The sequence below is a fragment of the Anolis sagrei genome, chromosome 1 (assembly GCF_037176765.1).
Source record: "Anolis sagrei isolate rAnoSag1 chromosome 1, rAnoSag1.mat, whole genome shotgun sequence".
NCBI classification, from domain to species: Eukaryota; Metazoa; Chordata; class Lepidosauria; order Squamata; family Dactyloidae; genus Anolis; species Anolis sagrei.
Genome location: NC_090021.1, coordinates 176,750,105 through 176,766,070, shown reverse-complemented (window position 1 = coordinate 176,766,070; position 15,966 = coordinate 176,750,105). Strand labels below are relative to the sequence as shown.

General features: G+C 41.4%; 1 protein-coding gene across 1 annotated transcript in view; it reads right to left on the bottom strand.

The window, feature by feature from the left end:
• LOC137097485 (aldehyde oxidase 3-like) overlaps positions 1 to 15,966 on the bottom strand; it is a 51,349-nt gene that overhangs the window by 8,262 nt on the left and 27,121 nt on the right. The window contains exons 21-31 of the mRNA XM_067470596.1: positions 14,408 to 14,532; positions 13,250 to 13,383; positions 12,856 to 12,943; positions 12,226 to 12,312; positions 10,651 to 10,842; positions 5,563 to 5,790; positions 5,150 to 5,245; positions 4,748 to 4,876; positions 2,060 to 2,134; positions 690 to 742; positions 135 to 249 (exon numbers count right to left, since the gene is read on the bottom strand). Coding sequence (XP_067326697.1) covers positions 135 to 249; positions 690 to 742; positions 2,060 to 2,134; positions 4,748 to 4,876; positions 5,150 to 5,245; positions 5,563 to 5,790; positions 10,651 to 10,842; positions 12,226 to 12,312; positions 12,856 to 12,943; positions 13,250 to 13,383; positions 14,408 to 14,532 — 1,322 coding nt within the window. The remainder of the gene's footprint in view (positions 1 to 134; positions 250 to 689; positions 743 to 2,059; positions 2,135 to 4,747; positions 4,877 to 5,149; positions 5,246 to 5,562; positions 5,791 to 10,650; positions 10,843 to 12,225; positions 12,313 to 12,855; positions 12,944 to 13,249; positions 13,384 to 14,407; positions 14,533 to 15,966) is intronic.

The window sequence follows — 15,966 nt, the reverse complement described above, 5'->3', positions numbered from 1 at the left end:
CACTACGAAGGAAAGATAGTGCCACAGTGTGGTGACTGACTGTAACCACAATAAATAAGTCATGCAGAGAGACAAAGTGAAATATCAAGTAGCTTATGAAGTAGGGAATGAAGTGGAAAGCTTCCCTTTTTTACCTTGTGGTCACCTGTCAGGCAGTCAATCTCAACCTCAGAACAAGCAGCTGCAAAAACATAGTATGGAAATGGATGGCCTTCTCCTTTTTCCCAGTCCATGTTGGTGCGATAGCCTCTGTAGGGAGAGAGAGAGAAAAAAAGAAGAGTTGGAATTCAACTTTGCCATAATATTCACAGAAAAAAGTCTGAACAGGTTAGATTTCTTGAAAAGCGATGTGGGGGCATCTAGTGATTCAACACATGGCTTCCTGTTGCATGCCATGAAATGGTTCGGATGTTGATTTTTTGACTACTGTTTGCATTTGGGGACTTTTTGCAGAAAATGTTTTTGTGCAAACAAGTATTTGTACATACTCAACAATTTTTTTTTCAAAGACTCCAAATGTATATATAGATGCAGGATTAGAAATAAAGAAAGACATCCAATAGCAATTGGGCTTTTTTTGGTCAATGGCAAGAACATTGGAAGCATATTGCAATTTCCTTTAAACCACAAAATCCTAGTCCAGCATTTGTGACATTGCTACAGCTAATGATGTGGGATATATTCCTTACTTGAAGTAACCCGTAGTTGTGAGGCTGATGCTTCCCTCGTAAGCTTCCTTTATCTGAAAGAGAAACATTAGGTTTAACAGCATTTCTAACAATTATTGTTAAAGCCTAGAACCATAAATTTGTACGTAAAAGAAAGCAAAAAATGGGGGGCGGGATCAAAATCTCACTTTTTTACATCGGTATCACACAGATATGCTTTTTCATTAATCTTTACATATTGATACATATCCTGATTTTAAGAAGGAATATGGCAACACAATGTCTCTGAATGCTGAGGCTAAGCGTCCTTTATTCTGGAAATAAAGGACACTTGTGTTTTTACTGTCAAGCAGAAAAACAAATAATATGTTGGAATGTGTTAATATTTGTTGCTCTTAATTCACATGCACACACACAAAAATTCAAATCGTATTTTCCTAATCTCTTCTTTTTGTCCAGTTTTACAAAGTATTTTATTCCTATCTAAACAGCAGCTGGAAGTTATGCAATAGTGCATGTCTCGCAACTCCTTTCTATTTGATATTTTCTTTGTGACTCCAGGTATAGAGGTAGATAAAACAGGTATAAAATCAAACATTTATTGATAACTTAGGGACTGCAGTAGCACAGTGGTTAAAGCCGCTAGCTGCAGATAAAGCTGCTGACCTAAGGGTTAACAGTTTGGAGCCGCGTGTCAGGGTGAGCTCCTGAACTGTCAATCCTAGCTTTCTGCTAACCTAGAACTTCAGAAGCATGCAATACTAGTAGATTGATAGGTACCACCTTGGCAGGAAGATAAAAGGGTGCCCCATGCAGTCATGCCTGCAAAAGGATCGGAGAAGGTTGCAACCAGGAGGCTCCTTTGGCATGGAAAATGGAACAAGAGCACCTCCCCATGTCCGGAGTTGAGCATTGTCTCCAGATGTCAGAAATGAAAAAGGGGAAGGCCTTTACCTTATCTATGATTTGTATGTTATTATTCAAAGTGTAAAAGGCATTGAATGTGTTTGCCTTATATGTGTACTGTAATCTGCTCTGAGTTCCTCCGGGGAGATAATGCAAAATATAAAGTTATTAGTATTTGCAGGGCTTGTAAAATAGGCTGTTTTTCCTTTTCGTGGAGTACAGATGAAGCATTTTCTACAGAGCCTACTGTAAACACTGCAAGTTGTTGCCAACAGATTTGTTTAAACTGGCGACAATTTTTTGTGAGCCCAACATTTAGCTAGTTTAAGAAGCAGTGCAGTAGATGATACTGGCCAGTACATGCAAGGCGAGTATACACGAAGAAGCCATATATAAAACCCACTCAAGCCTTGTGAGAAGAGGGCCACTCATTAGAGTCTCAGGCTCAGGCTTTTTAAAAAAACATTAAAAAATATTGTAGTTACCCAGTCCTCCCATTTTCCATCTGGATTTTTTTCCATTATTGGCTCTAGGCGCTTTCTGAGGATTTGACAAGCATTCTGTGGAAATAGATGTCAAAATAAAAGAGCTATCAGTAAATAATATTTATTTATTTGTTAAAATATTTATAACCCACCTGATATCAAGAAATCTCATAATGGTTTACAACAGATTAAAACAGATTAAAAACAGAAAAACCATTTAAATAAGCTAAAACATATTAAACAATATAACGATTTAACAATGGATTTTAAATTAAAAGTGTTTAAAGTTATATATAACAGTTAACATCAGGACTTAACATCAGCTTTAAAAAAATCTGCTTAAAATCTCTCTCTCTCTCTCTCTCTCTCTCTCTCTCTCTCTATATATATATATATATATATATTTCAACTAGGAGCATAAGAAGCTGCCCTATACCAGTTCAGCCTATCTTTCCATGTAGTCCAACTCTCTGTGTTCCGATTGGCCTTAGTGCTCAACTGGAGATTGCAATGATTGGTACTTAAGATTTTCTGCACGGAAAGTATGTGTTACTCCAATAAATGGTGATCCTTGCTCTGATATTGTGGAATGTCCTAAATTAAAATAGGATATCATCCACCCACGGCGTCCTGCTGAATTGCTGACCTGAAGGTCAACAGTTCAAATCCATGAGACGGAGTGAGCTTCCAACTGTTCAGCTCCAGCTCCTGCCAACCTAGCAGTTTGAAAATGTGCAAATGTGAGTAGATAAATAGGTACCGCTTCAGCAGGAAAAGTCAAAGAGATGCTCCAAGCAATCTTGCCGGCCACACAACCCGGAGATGACAATGCAGGCTCCTCGGCTTGCAAATGGAGAGAGTACCTAACCAGAGCCAAGAGATGAACACCGCCTCCAGAAGCCAAAAATGAAAGAAGCTTCTACCTTTGTTTGTGTTTGTGTGTCTCCTTGTATTGCAGGGAGCTTTGAGATGGTAGAACAGAAACTCTCCGAAGCCCTAGGTGCTCTTACTGCCTATTACAGGCAAAACCAGCTGATCCTTAATCCATCTAAAACACAGACATGTGCTTTTCATCTCAAGAACAGACAAGCATCCCGGGCTCTGAGAATTACCTGGGAAGGAATCTCACTGGAGAATTGCAGCGCACCCAAATACCTGGGAGTCACTTTGGACCGTGCTCTGACCTACAAGAAGCACTGCCTGAACATCAAGCAAAAAGTGGGTGCTAGAAACAATATCATACGAAAGCTGACTGGCACAACCTGGGGATCACAACCAGATACAATGAAGACATCTGGCCTTGCGCTGTGCTACTCTGCTGCTGAGTATGCATGCCCAGTGTGGAACACATCTCACCACACTAAAACAGTGGATGTGGCTCTTAATGAGACATGCCGCATTATCACGGGGTGCCTGCGCCCTACACCACTGGAGAAATTACACTGCTTAGCCGGTATTGCACCACCTGACATCCGCCGGGAAGTAGCAGTCAATAGTGAAAGGTCCAAGGCAGAGACATCTCCAGCTCATCCCTTGTTTGGGTATCGGCCAGCACGTCAACGACTTAAATCTAGAAATAGTTTTCTAAGATCTTCAGAGACACTCGCTGGAACACTTCAGCAAGTGAGAGTCCAAAAGTGGCAGGCTCAAACCCAGAACCTCAACCAATGGCTGATACCAAATGAGAGACTCCCTCCTGGGCACATAGAGGACTGGGCGACCTGGAAGGCGCTGAACAGACTGTGCTCTGGCACCACGAGATGCAGAGCCAACCTTCAGAAATGGGGCTACAAAGTGGAATCCACAACATGCGAGTGTGGAGAAGAGCAAACCACTGACCACCTGCTACAATGCAACCTGAGCCCTGCCACGTACACAATGGAGGACCTCCTTGCGGCAACACCAGAAGCACTCCAAGTGGCCAGATACTGGTCAAAGGACATTTCATCAACTACCAAACTCACAAATTTTGTATTCTGTCTGTTTGCTTTGTTCTGTTAGAAATGTAATATAATTGACTGGTTGCCCTGACACGACAAATAAATAATTAAATAAATATTGTATATGATTGCGAAGGCATTGAATGTTTCCCTATGTATGTAAATGCTGCAATCCGCTCTGAGTCCCCTAGGGAGAAAGGCGGAATATAACTAAAGTGTATTATTATTATTATTATTATTATTATTATTATTATTATTATCCACAGATCTAACTTCATAGATTGATAGCTAGATGCATACACATGGATGTATCCTATATGTAAGATATAAATCATTGCTTACTTTTCCATTAGCAGATAAGATTATTAGCATTTCTGTACCTTTTTCAGTGAATGTAAATAAGAGTGTGTGTGTGTGTGTCTGTGTGTGTAATGGAAATATTTATACAAAAAATCCACTGATTTTTGCACAAAAAAATGTGCAAAAATGGATTTTGCTTCCAAAACATTGTTTTCTGCATAAAAATCATTTTTTCACAAAAAAATATAATAAAATTACAGCACTTGAACATTTTTTAACAGAATGCCTCAAGCAGTCAAGATACCCTCCCCAACCTTTCTCATGGATAGGGATAGAGGCACTGTTGTGGAAATGTTTAATCACCCAAATCAGTAGGACAAGTTAGCTGACTTAAGTCTCTCCACAGATTAGTAGGTCCTGAAACAATAGCCATAAATAAACATCAAACCTGTACTGCTTTTCCATTGACTTCTGTGCCTATTGATGCCGAGGTGGGAACTGCATTGGGTATGGTAGCTGTAGTTCTTTCATAGTTGTGTATATACGACAAAGGTATTTTTAATTCATGGCTGGCAACCTTTTTTTGTTGAGAAAACACAAATATTATTTCCATCGAAAGTCACAACAGAGCCACAAACAGAAGGAAAATAACATTATTGCATTTAAGGCACATTTAGGAATAAACTTGTTAGAAAATATTTAAATCACAAAATATAAAGCAGCAGGCATTTTATATATATATATATATATATATATATATATATATATATAGTGTAAATAGACAGCAGAGTTCTAATTATTTATTCTTCAACTGTAGGCAAGTATAATCCTATTTCTTGTCATTTGTTACCTGTAACATCTTGGTATAAAGTCCTTGACCCATTTCACAGCCGCCATGGGACACTAGCACTGATCCGTCAAGATAGATATGAACCAGAGCAAAAGCCTACAGAAAAATAGAAATTAAGACCACTTAGCTGTCACTGATTACATTAAATCCTGGTAGAATGTGATACAGGCATTCCTATCTCTATTTGTAAAAAATAGTAAATAAATGCAGGAAAAGGAGAAGAATTTTGAACGGGGACTGTGTAGTTAGAGGAGAGAAAGGAGTAATCTTTGCCCTCTGTATCATTTCTTTAGGTGAAATTAACTTTCCCTCACATACCAAATTGTTGTTTGACCCCCATCTGTTTCTTCTATTTTCATGAGTATTCTGATTTACAGTTTAGAAGTGTAGGTTTCTGGAACATCAAAGCTTACCTGGTTGTGAAATGTGCCATAATATCCAACAGAATACTTCATGGGAATGATTGCAATCCCTTTCTTCTTCCAGTAGTTCTGTTTGTTAAATTCCTCTGCAGCTTGTCGCCTCTTGTAATAATCCGATTTTTCTAGACATTCTTCCCAACACACAATCAGATTTCTGGGATCAATCTCTTCTTTGTAGAGAGTTTCAGACACATTTTTGTACATGTTCATCTCTCTGACCTTAAATGGAAACACATAACATACTGTTTCTTGTTCCAAGTAATAAATAAACACTTTAATACTTGATGAACATTTCTGTGCTAGACATTAATTACCAATACCACTAGAATATTGCATATTTGGTTTGCTATAGTTTTGTGTCTTGAAGTCATTTTTGATGTATGGCACCTCCAAGGTGAACCTATTACAGTCTTTACTCTTGACCGCTCTAAAGGTTTTCAGGGCTGAGCAGGGATCTGAACCTTATCTCCCAGAAGCTTAGTGTGATGCTCAAAACACTACAGAACTCTGGGTGTGTTATTAAAGGGATTCACTTATTACACAAAGTTTTGGAATCAGAAGAGAAGGGAATGCCACCATGACATGTGGATGGGATATGAACTGTAAGGTGTTGGGAAGCAGCTTGAAGAATGATGGCATGATCAGCTCAGGGCACTTTGTAGCTTGTGGTAAAGTATAAGACTGTGACGCTACAGCAGGGGTCCTCAAACTTTTTTAACAGGGGGCCAGATTACTGTCCCTCAGACCATTGGAGGGCCGGACTATAGTTTTTTAAAAAAACAATGACTAAATTCTATGCATACTGCACATGTCTTATTTTGCTACTGTTATGAATCGTAATGTAAATATATGCAGGATGTATTTTTATTGTTACAATCTGAACATAAAGCATAGTGATTAATCACAAAAACAATATGTAATTATACCTTTGAAATATTTATTTCTAATTACAAACAAATGAAATTTTGATTTCAAGCATGTCACAGCATGGGTAACAGTCTTAATATAACAGCAGGGAATCCATGAATATGTTTACTGTTCAGCCTACAGTGAGAACAAAACTACATAATTTGTTTGTAACTTGGGGACTGCCTGTACAAGTTGGGTCACAGGGGTCACAGAGACGACTGTACAGAAGAATAATACCTGGCAAAGTCAATGAAAGATTAAATGTCTCTGATCTTGAATGCTAAGCAGGGTCAGTTCTGGTTAGTATTTGGATGGGAAGCCACAAATAAATAGCAGGTGCTATATTTCAGAGAAAGAAACTGACAAAACTATTTCTGAGTATTTCCTCTCAAAGAAATCCCTATTAAATTCATGGGGCCGCCATAAATAAAAGGAGACCTGAAGGCACATACATGCGCACACACCCAACCATGGGCTGCTGAAAGCAATAAAGGAATACATAGAAAAAGATAAATTTAGCATTTCTGAAGATAAAATAGTTCCAATGAAAATGAGGGGAAAAATCTATTTTCTGTCGTTTTGAAAGTGGTTTTTGGCATATGTAAGCATGAGTCCCCTTTCAGGGGGAGAAGGGCAGGGTATAAATACAGGAAATAAATCTATATAAATAAAAATGTAATGTTCGTTTGTGGGATTAACAGACCTCAAAAACCACTGGACACCTAACAACCCAAGGTATGTCCTTCACTCAAAAAAAATTGATTTTGTCATTTGGGAGTTGTAGTTGCTGGGATTTATAGTTTACCTATAATCAAAGAACATTCTGAACCTGACCAATGATGGAATTGAACCAAATTTGGCACACAGTCCTCCCATGACCAACAGAAAATACTGGAAGGGTTTGGTGGGCAGTGTCCTTTGGTTTTGGAGTTGTAGTTCACCTACATACAGAGATCACTGTGGACTCAAACAATGATGGATCTGGACCAAACTTGGCACGAATATTCCATATGACCAAATGTGAACACTGGTGGAGTTTGGGGAAAATAGAATCTTGACATTTGGGAGTTGTAGTTGCTGGGATTTGGAGTTCACCTACAAGCACAGAGCATTCTGAACCCCATCAACGATAGAATTGTGCCAAACCTTTTCAGAGCGGTGCCGCGGGGGCTCCAGGAGCCGCTACTACTCCAGAAAAGCGTCCACCCATCGCTTGTACTCCCGGCGCAGCTGGGAGTAGAGACGGAGGTGCCTCGTGGCTGCGGAAAGGGCACAGCAGAGCGCATGCCATTGCCCTCCAGAGAAGATCCCAGAAGAGCCGGAGCCGGGTGGGCGTGGCCAGGCAACACCGGCTTCCCTGGCCTTGGCTTCTCCCTCCCACACGGGAGGGAAGGAAGGAAGAAGGAAGGGGAAGGGAGGGAAGGAAGGAAGGGGAAGGGGAGAGAAAGGGGGAAGGGGAAGGAAGGAGGGAGAAGCCTGGCCTGGCGCGACCTCGCCCAAAGTCGCTCCAGTGGGACAGAGAGAAACGCCACTGACACAAGCGGCGAGGGGCTTTACACCAGGCCAGGCCAGGCTGCACGGGCCAGATAGATGCCGTCGGCGGGCCGCATGTGGCCCGCGGGCCTTAGTTTGGGGACCCCTACCCTACAGGATAGTAAAGGCATGGATTGACAGCTGAATCTGTTCCAGCCCTGCTAGAGCCTGCAAGAGAGGGCATATGGCACGTGACACATGCACTTTCCCTCCAATCATGTGATGCAATCTTTTGGCTCATAATGAGGATTATTCTTCCCGCACTAAAATAAACCTGTACAAATAAAGCACCTGAGAATGTTTTAACCAGGAGTTGCTTCTGACTGTATGAACTCAGCAATTAAAGAAATCAGAGACATGAAAATGGCTCTGCTTGCATTTCATTTTAACTGCCACAGCTGTTTTCCAAGGAATCCTAGGATGGGCAGTTCATTCAGAGTCCCCAGCAGCACATGCTCTAGCCAAGGGTTTCAAAGGCACCTCCCCTTAATTGGCACACCACAGGATGTTGCTATTGATGAGGAGATATTGGAAAAATAGATATTTATTTATGTATAAATTGTATGTACTTTACAAGCATTGAAATGTATAGAAAAATCAAGTTTTCTCTGTATTAGAAAGAATGCTGAAGGAGATCTGTGTCCAAGGCACAGGCAGACGGGGGGACATTCCAGGAGAGAGATAAGCCTGTCCTAGTAGCAACAGAGATAAGTAAAAAGTAAGGAGTCTCATGACAGGTCAAAGTAGGCCCCTTGATTGATGAAAGTAAGCTGTAAGCTGTATGCTGCTCCTAGAAAGAAATACATAGAGACATGCCTTTTGTATGTTGAAAGATAGAATTTGATATTCCTATGATGCTAAAGTGACGTAGAGAATGATGTCAATGTATGTAGAAGCATGTTCTTTGTTTGCCTGCAATTGGAGGGTATAAAAGCCATAGTCAATGCCTATATCAGGGCTCTGGATGCTTTTGGACACAGCTCCACTCCAGGGTCCCAGCTGGAAATAAGAGCCATACTTTTCTGACCTTCTGAAAGGATCTCTCTTGATATAATCCCTCCTATAATATGTTGCAACATTTCGTGTAAACGTACACAGTGTGTGTCTTTAACTACTTCAGAACTTTTTACTACACAACTAACACTGCACTTCAGAAACAATATTTGTTTCCACCGTAATGACATTTCTGACTCCCTCTCACCCCTCTTCTCCCAGAGATGAATTGGCACTGGGTGCCCCCAGTCCAGAGAGATTTAGGTTTTGGTTCAACAGAAATCAATTTAGCCCAAGTAGCAACTACAAACATGGGACTTGACTACCTGTGGCTCAAGGTTTTAGGACTTGAGGGAGCACATGCACGGTCTTTGAAAACAAAGACAATTGTTTCTCTCTCTGGAGTAAAGGTTCCCATCTTTTAGTTCTCCAGGTGTTCTGGACTTCCTATTTCACAATTCCTAACAGCTGGTATGCTAGCTGGGATTTCTGGGAATTGAAGTCCAAAACACCTGGAGAATCAAAGGTTGGGAACCACTGCTCTAGAGAAACATCTTAGTTACAATAAACTTGCCGCTCAAAGAAGGAAAAGAAATCTTTCCCACAAGTTGATTCACAGCTATTTGATGGCCGAAAGCGAGGAAGAGCTGAGGAGCCTTCTAACCACAGTGAAAAAAGAAAGTGCAAAAGCTGTGTTGCAGTTAAACACTAAAAACCCAAGATTATGGCAACCAGACTGATTGATAACTGGCAAATAGAGGGAGAAAATGTATTTTTGTATGTATTTTTGTATTTTCAGGAGTGAAGATTACTTTCGAGTGAAGGTTTGAAGATTACTTTGTATTTCCAGGAGTGAAGATTACTGCAGATGCAGAGCGCAGCCAGGAAATTAGAAGATGTTTACTTCTTGGGAGGAGAACAACAACCAATCTTGATAAAATAGTGAAGAGTAGAGACATCACACTGGCAACAAAGATCCGGACAGTTAAAGCAATGATATTCCCCGTAGTAACCTATGGATGTGAGAGCTGAACAATAAGGAAGGCTGAGTGAAGGAAAATTGACGCTTTTGAACTGTGGTGTTTGAGGAAAATTCTGAGAGTGCCTTGGACCACAAGAAGATCAAACCAGTCCGTACTCCAGGAAATAAAGTCTGACCGCTCACTGGAGGGAAGAATATTAGCAGCAAAGATGAAGTACTTTGGCCATATAATGAGAAGACAGGAAAGCTTGGAGGAGATAATGATGCTGGAGAAAATGGAAGGAAAAAAGGAAGAGAGGCCGACCAAGGGCAAGATGGATGGATGGTATCCTTGAAGTGACTGGCTTGACTCTGAAGGAGCTGGGCGTGGGCTGGTCCATGAGGTCATGAAGAGTAGGAAGTGACTGAACAAATAAACAACAAACAAATTGCCCCCTTTCCAAATCTTTTCATTTTATAATCTGTTAGGCAACTAATAATAAGGCTGTCCTGGGGACGAGTGTGTATAGGGAGTGAATTGAAGGGGAGCATTCAAGACTCTCAGGCCTACCAATATATCATTTTTGACAAAATAAAATGAGAAAACATGGATTTGACAAGATAAGGAACAGCTATACTCATAAACATTAGAGTCCTCCAATATATGCCCTTCGTATATTTACCTCATCATGTGGCAAATAAAGATAATCTGCCACAGCCGCTATCCAGGTCTCTGCAGAAAGGCCTGACTGTGCGAATCCAACTCCTCGAAGAGACGTGTTTGAGCGCAGATTAGTTTTGCAGGGCCGTCCACGGCATCGGAAGTTTTGAATGTCATATGCATTAGAACATTTTAGCAAAAGATATTCAACAACCTAAAATACAGGAATAGGCAATTACCAGTATTTACTTGAGTCTAATGTGCTGTCGAATCTAATGCGCACTCAATTTCCCAAACCCTGAAACCAAAAAAAGTATTTGCTGGTGAATGTAATGTGCTGCGGCAAAAAGTGCACTTGTCATTTAGCAAAAAAAAGTGGAAATTACAGTTTCTGCCTGCTTAGGATTCCTTCTTTCAAAAGAGAAATGTTAGAGTGCCAAAGCTTCCAATGATGGGAAAGATAATCTTGGGGTGCATCTATGCTGTAGAAGGAATCCACCTTAAATGGCCTTGGTTCAATGCTATGGAATCCTGGAGGCAGTAGTTTTACAAGGCCTTGAGCCTTCTCTCGCAAAGAATGGTGATGCCTCACCAAACTACAAATATTGCTAGCATTGAGCCATGACAATTAAATGAAAGATGACATCCTTCAAAGAGGAGCTGCACCTGAAGCTTCTCCTTTGACTTTGGCTCAGCACAAAGGTTACTTTATGATGTGAATCTAATATGAACACTAAGTTTGGAGAGGTCATTTAGCTAAAAAAAATTGAGCATAGGCACCCTGTCCCTGCCCTCATCATATGGGGAAAAGGGGAGGAAAGTGCAGGTAACCCCAATGGAGCTACACAAAAAACACTTTCCTCCCTGTAGTGAAGGAGAAGGCACCTTCTGACACTTTCCCTTCACTTCAGGAGGAATTTGGATGGTGCCTGCCGAGCATTGTCTGATGATGCTTGGCAGTCCCCGTACTGGCCCGAGTGAAAAGCGGCAAAACAGGGCTATTTAGCCCCCTGTGAGGATGTCCTTGTTAGTATATGTTTGCTCCATCTGTTCCAAAGTGATAAAGACAAGGGGTTTTAGGCTGGGGCTGCAGTCCAATAACACCCGGGAGCGGGAGGCACATTTTATGTACATCTGATTTAAGGGATTGTACACACATTACATCTAAAGAAGTGCCAAAACCTGTCAATATTATACAGTGTGTTCAAGCTGTACATGATTACAGCAGCAACCAGGCATGTAGCTGGGGGAGGAGGGGGGGGCATGGGGGGCTTCCCCCCTGAAATTCTCATTGTGGTCTGCGAAAAGGCCTTACTGGTACATTATTTAAACTGTTATGTTTATTCATATCATGATCTGATCACCATGCTCAATATATCCCATATGCATGGGGGTATTGGGGTAACAATACAAAAGGTTTGCTAGGGTAGACCCTCTTTCACTCAGACTCAGCCCCCCCCCCCGAATCAAACTCAGCCCCCCCGAATCAAAATCCTGGCTACGGCCTGGCAGCAACCATTTAAAATATATAAATTACTCTTCTATCAGATATTAAAAGGAAACCCAATTTCATGCCGCTTTTAAGCAAAAAACTTACCCCTTCTGAATAATCTGCTGTACATCCACCATTTGTATAGAACTCCAGATCAACAGCTTTAATTTTACCATCACTCATGAATCCCACCTAAAAACACAGTAGCACATTGTACTTATGAGACACAGTCTATTTTCTCTATAACAGGTTTTAAAAGATTAACAATTTGATGAAAAAACATTTTCCTTGTTCCAACTGCATATGACATCAGCTTGCCCCAAAGCATTTAACAATAGTCAAAGTTGAATCTTTTGGTGTACCATGATAAGAATATGGTTGTTAAACTCTCGGCAGGGCAATTTCACAGGAAGTCTCTGTGTCTGCTGGTCCTTTGGCATCTCCTTGCCAAACCAAGAAAGGCATTAAACATTAAAACAAGCACATGGGGGTAGGGGGCAGGAAAGTCCCATCCTGGAAAAGTGCCTGGGGACTGCTATTGATCTTGTACAGCTTATTAACAGAAACAATGAATCTTGTACATGCATCATTATTACTTAAGGAACAAATTCATTCTTTTTGGGAAATAATATAAAAATTTGCAGTGGACACATGCAAATTCTAGCTCGCCATCAGCCCATACTGAGAAGATTTTCATGCAATAAAACAAGACTTGGTGTAATTAGTACTACTTGCTTTGTATTTTCCCCAGAGAGGATGTCGACCTCCAGTTATTCGCATGTCATCATCTCGCTCCAGGATAAAACGGACAGGACGGCCAGTTCTAAATCAAAACAAAGGCTTCAAAATAAGCTGCTGGGAAATCAAAGTGTATCTGCTAACTGGATATTCTTGAGTTACAAAATATTTATGTTCTGTCTAAGGGTGGGTGAGACAGGGCCAAGCAGTGCTCAGGTGAAGAATACAATGGCTCTCTCGTCCATTCCAGTTACAAAGACATGCTGAAGTGGCCACTAAATCTTTTCCCAGTCTTGGTGATAGATGAGAATCCTTCTTTGCATGTCAGGTCAATTTGCTACCCTTTGTTTTAGGTTGGTTAAGGGAGAGTATAAAGAAGGACAGCACTTACTTATGGGCAGCTACTGCTGCAGCTGCTGCAAAATATGAAGTTTTAATTTCTTTGCCTCCAAAAGCTCCTCCCATTCGTCTTGTGTGGCACGTGATCCTATTGGCTGGAACATCTAACACTGAAGCCACCAATTCCTAGGAAAAAGGATTCCACAGGGTTTTAAAAAATATATATCATACAAACACAAAACCTTTGAAAAGAAAAATGGAAGTCAAGACTTGGCAGCAGAGTCTGTTAAAAGAAATGAGATTGAAACCAATGACAAGAGTTCTTTGTGACTCTGGCTGCAAATATAAGTGGATCTGACTTTTAAAAATAATGATATGCATGAAAGGATGCACCCAAAGAGCTAATACAAATCAACGATTAACCCAAATTTGTAACAAGCTAAGTGTTAAACCCTCAGGAAAAGACAACACGGCGGCTCCAACAGACCAATGGAGAAATGCCAGATAATAAGAATAACTTTATTTTTGTATTTTGTATCTCTCCAAGGGAACTCAGGGCTGCTTACATGGGGACCAAACCCAGATGATAACTGTGGTAAAACTGCTAAACACTCATCACTGCAACCAAAAAATAGCCGGTGGTGAAAGACAGGAGGCATCCCATCTGTCCATAGAGATCCGCAGCTCAAGCCAGCTGCCTGACGCTTCCTCCCATGTGATGAGGTAGGGGGGAAGCTGGGACGTTGTGGGGGTATGAGGCAACAAGTCCCCATGCTCCCCTGGGCAGGTGCTGCCACAATTGCCGTGATCCACGGCAATTCACAGCAATTCTGGCGGCAAGCGTGAGGAGGTCCTAGAATTGTGTAAAGTGGAATCATAGTACCAGAAATGCAGACACTAGTCCCTTTCATCAGATAAATGATGGAGACTATGTCTTTGATTACTTCATCCCTAATGGTCTACCATTCTTAGACTTTAGTAATTCTAATACTACTATGTGAATCAAACATATGATATGATGTTTTGATTTTTTTTAACCTTAATGTTTTGTAACTGTATTTCCAGCAATTGGTCATGATTAATCTTGTCATTGTTTGAATCATTTTGACAACATCAAACTTAAATACTTTGAAAAAAAATTTCAATGATTCCTGCTGAAATCATGGCACTTCCTTTCCATATTGAGGGCCAAAGGTTTGAGTCACCTCACCTGTGCACCTGAAGTATCCTGTATTGAAACATAAATATCCATTTCCTGATCCTCTTTCCTTGGAATAGCAAATATACTATTTGTTTCCAGGTAAAAATGTTCTTGGCCTCCAACATGAATTTCACCTATTCAAAAAATGCACATTATAATACTGCATTTATTTTATCTATGCCTTGATAGTTAAATGAACATAAACTATATATAGGAAAGGTTGCTTACCTGTAACATCGTTTATTTGAGTGGTCATCTGTGAAATTCGCACCTGTGGTATTTCCTGCATGCATACAGCTGTTTGGACTCCACTGAAAAAGCTTGCTCAGATAAGGGACTCCAGCCCTGCCCATTCCCAGCAGTGATATAATAAGACAGCGTGGCCTGGGTCCTCAGTTCCTGTACCACAAAGCAGCAGCCATGAACCAAAGCATGACAAAATGCAGGGAGGATGGGTGGGATGATGTCCCTGATGATACACTAGTCTCAGATTCAGAGCATCAGGAAAAGCAGGGTATGAGAGCAGGTCCTGCCCTGTTTATAGAGATAAAATACCACCACGGTATTGTCAGTGGTCACTTGAAAGACATGAACCCTGAGCAAATGGTGGAAAGAATGCCCTCTCTACTGCCAGCAATACCAGGAAGTTGATGTGCCTGACACCATCCTCAGTAGACCAAGGGCCATTGACAGTTCAACCATCGAGATGAGCTCCCCATCCCAAGAGACAGGCATCTGTTTCTATCATCGCCAATGGCCTGGGGGAAATGGCAGAAGGGCACCCCAACACATTTATTTATTTATTTATTTCACAGTTTTCTATACTGAGCTTCCAGCTCGGTTTCCAGCCATAAAAAACATACACACTCATTAAAATATCATATATCACAATTGCAAAAACAACTTTAAAAACACTATATATAAAACTACAGTGGTCAGTCGTCCTATTAAGATGGATCTACATCAACTTCCATCCAGGGTCCTATGGTGTTGTCTCATTCATCGAAGGCCTGACTCCACAGCCACCCGTTTCCTAAATGTTAGGATGGATGGGGCGGTTCAGAGGGAGAGAGTTCCAGAGTCGCGGGGCCACCACCGAGAAGGCCCTGTCCCTCGTCCCCACCAGGCGCACTTGCGAGGCCGGTGGGACCGAGAGCAGGGCCCCTCCAGATGATCTTAATAATCTTGATGGTTCGTAGGGGAGAATACGTTCGGAGAGGTAAACAGGGCCGGAGTCGTTTAGGGCTTTATAGGTCAACACCAGCACTTTGAATTGTGCTCAGAAGCTAATTGGCAGCCAGTGGAGCTGGCGTAACAGCGGAGTGGTGTGCTCCCTGTACCCAGCCCCCGTTAGTAATCTGGCTGCCGTGCATTGGACTTGCTGCAGCTTCTGGGCAGTCTTCAAAGGCAACCCCACGTAAAGAGCGTTGCAGTAGTCTAAGCGGGATGTAACCAAAGCGTGTACTACCATGGCCAAGTCAGCCCTCCCAAGGTACGGACGCAGCTGGCGCACAAGTTTGAATTGTGCGAATGCTCCCCTGACCACCGCTGAGACCTGGGGTTCCAGG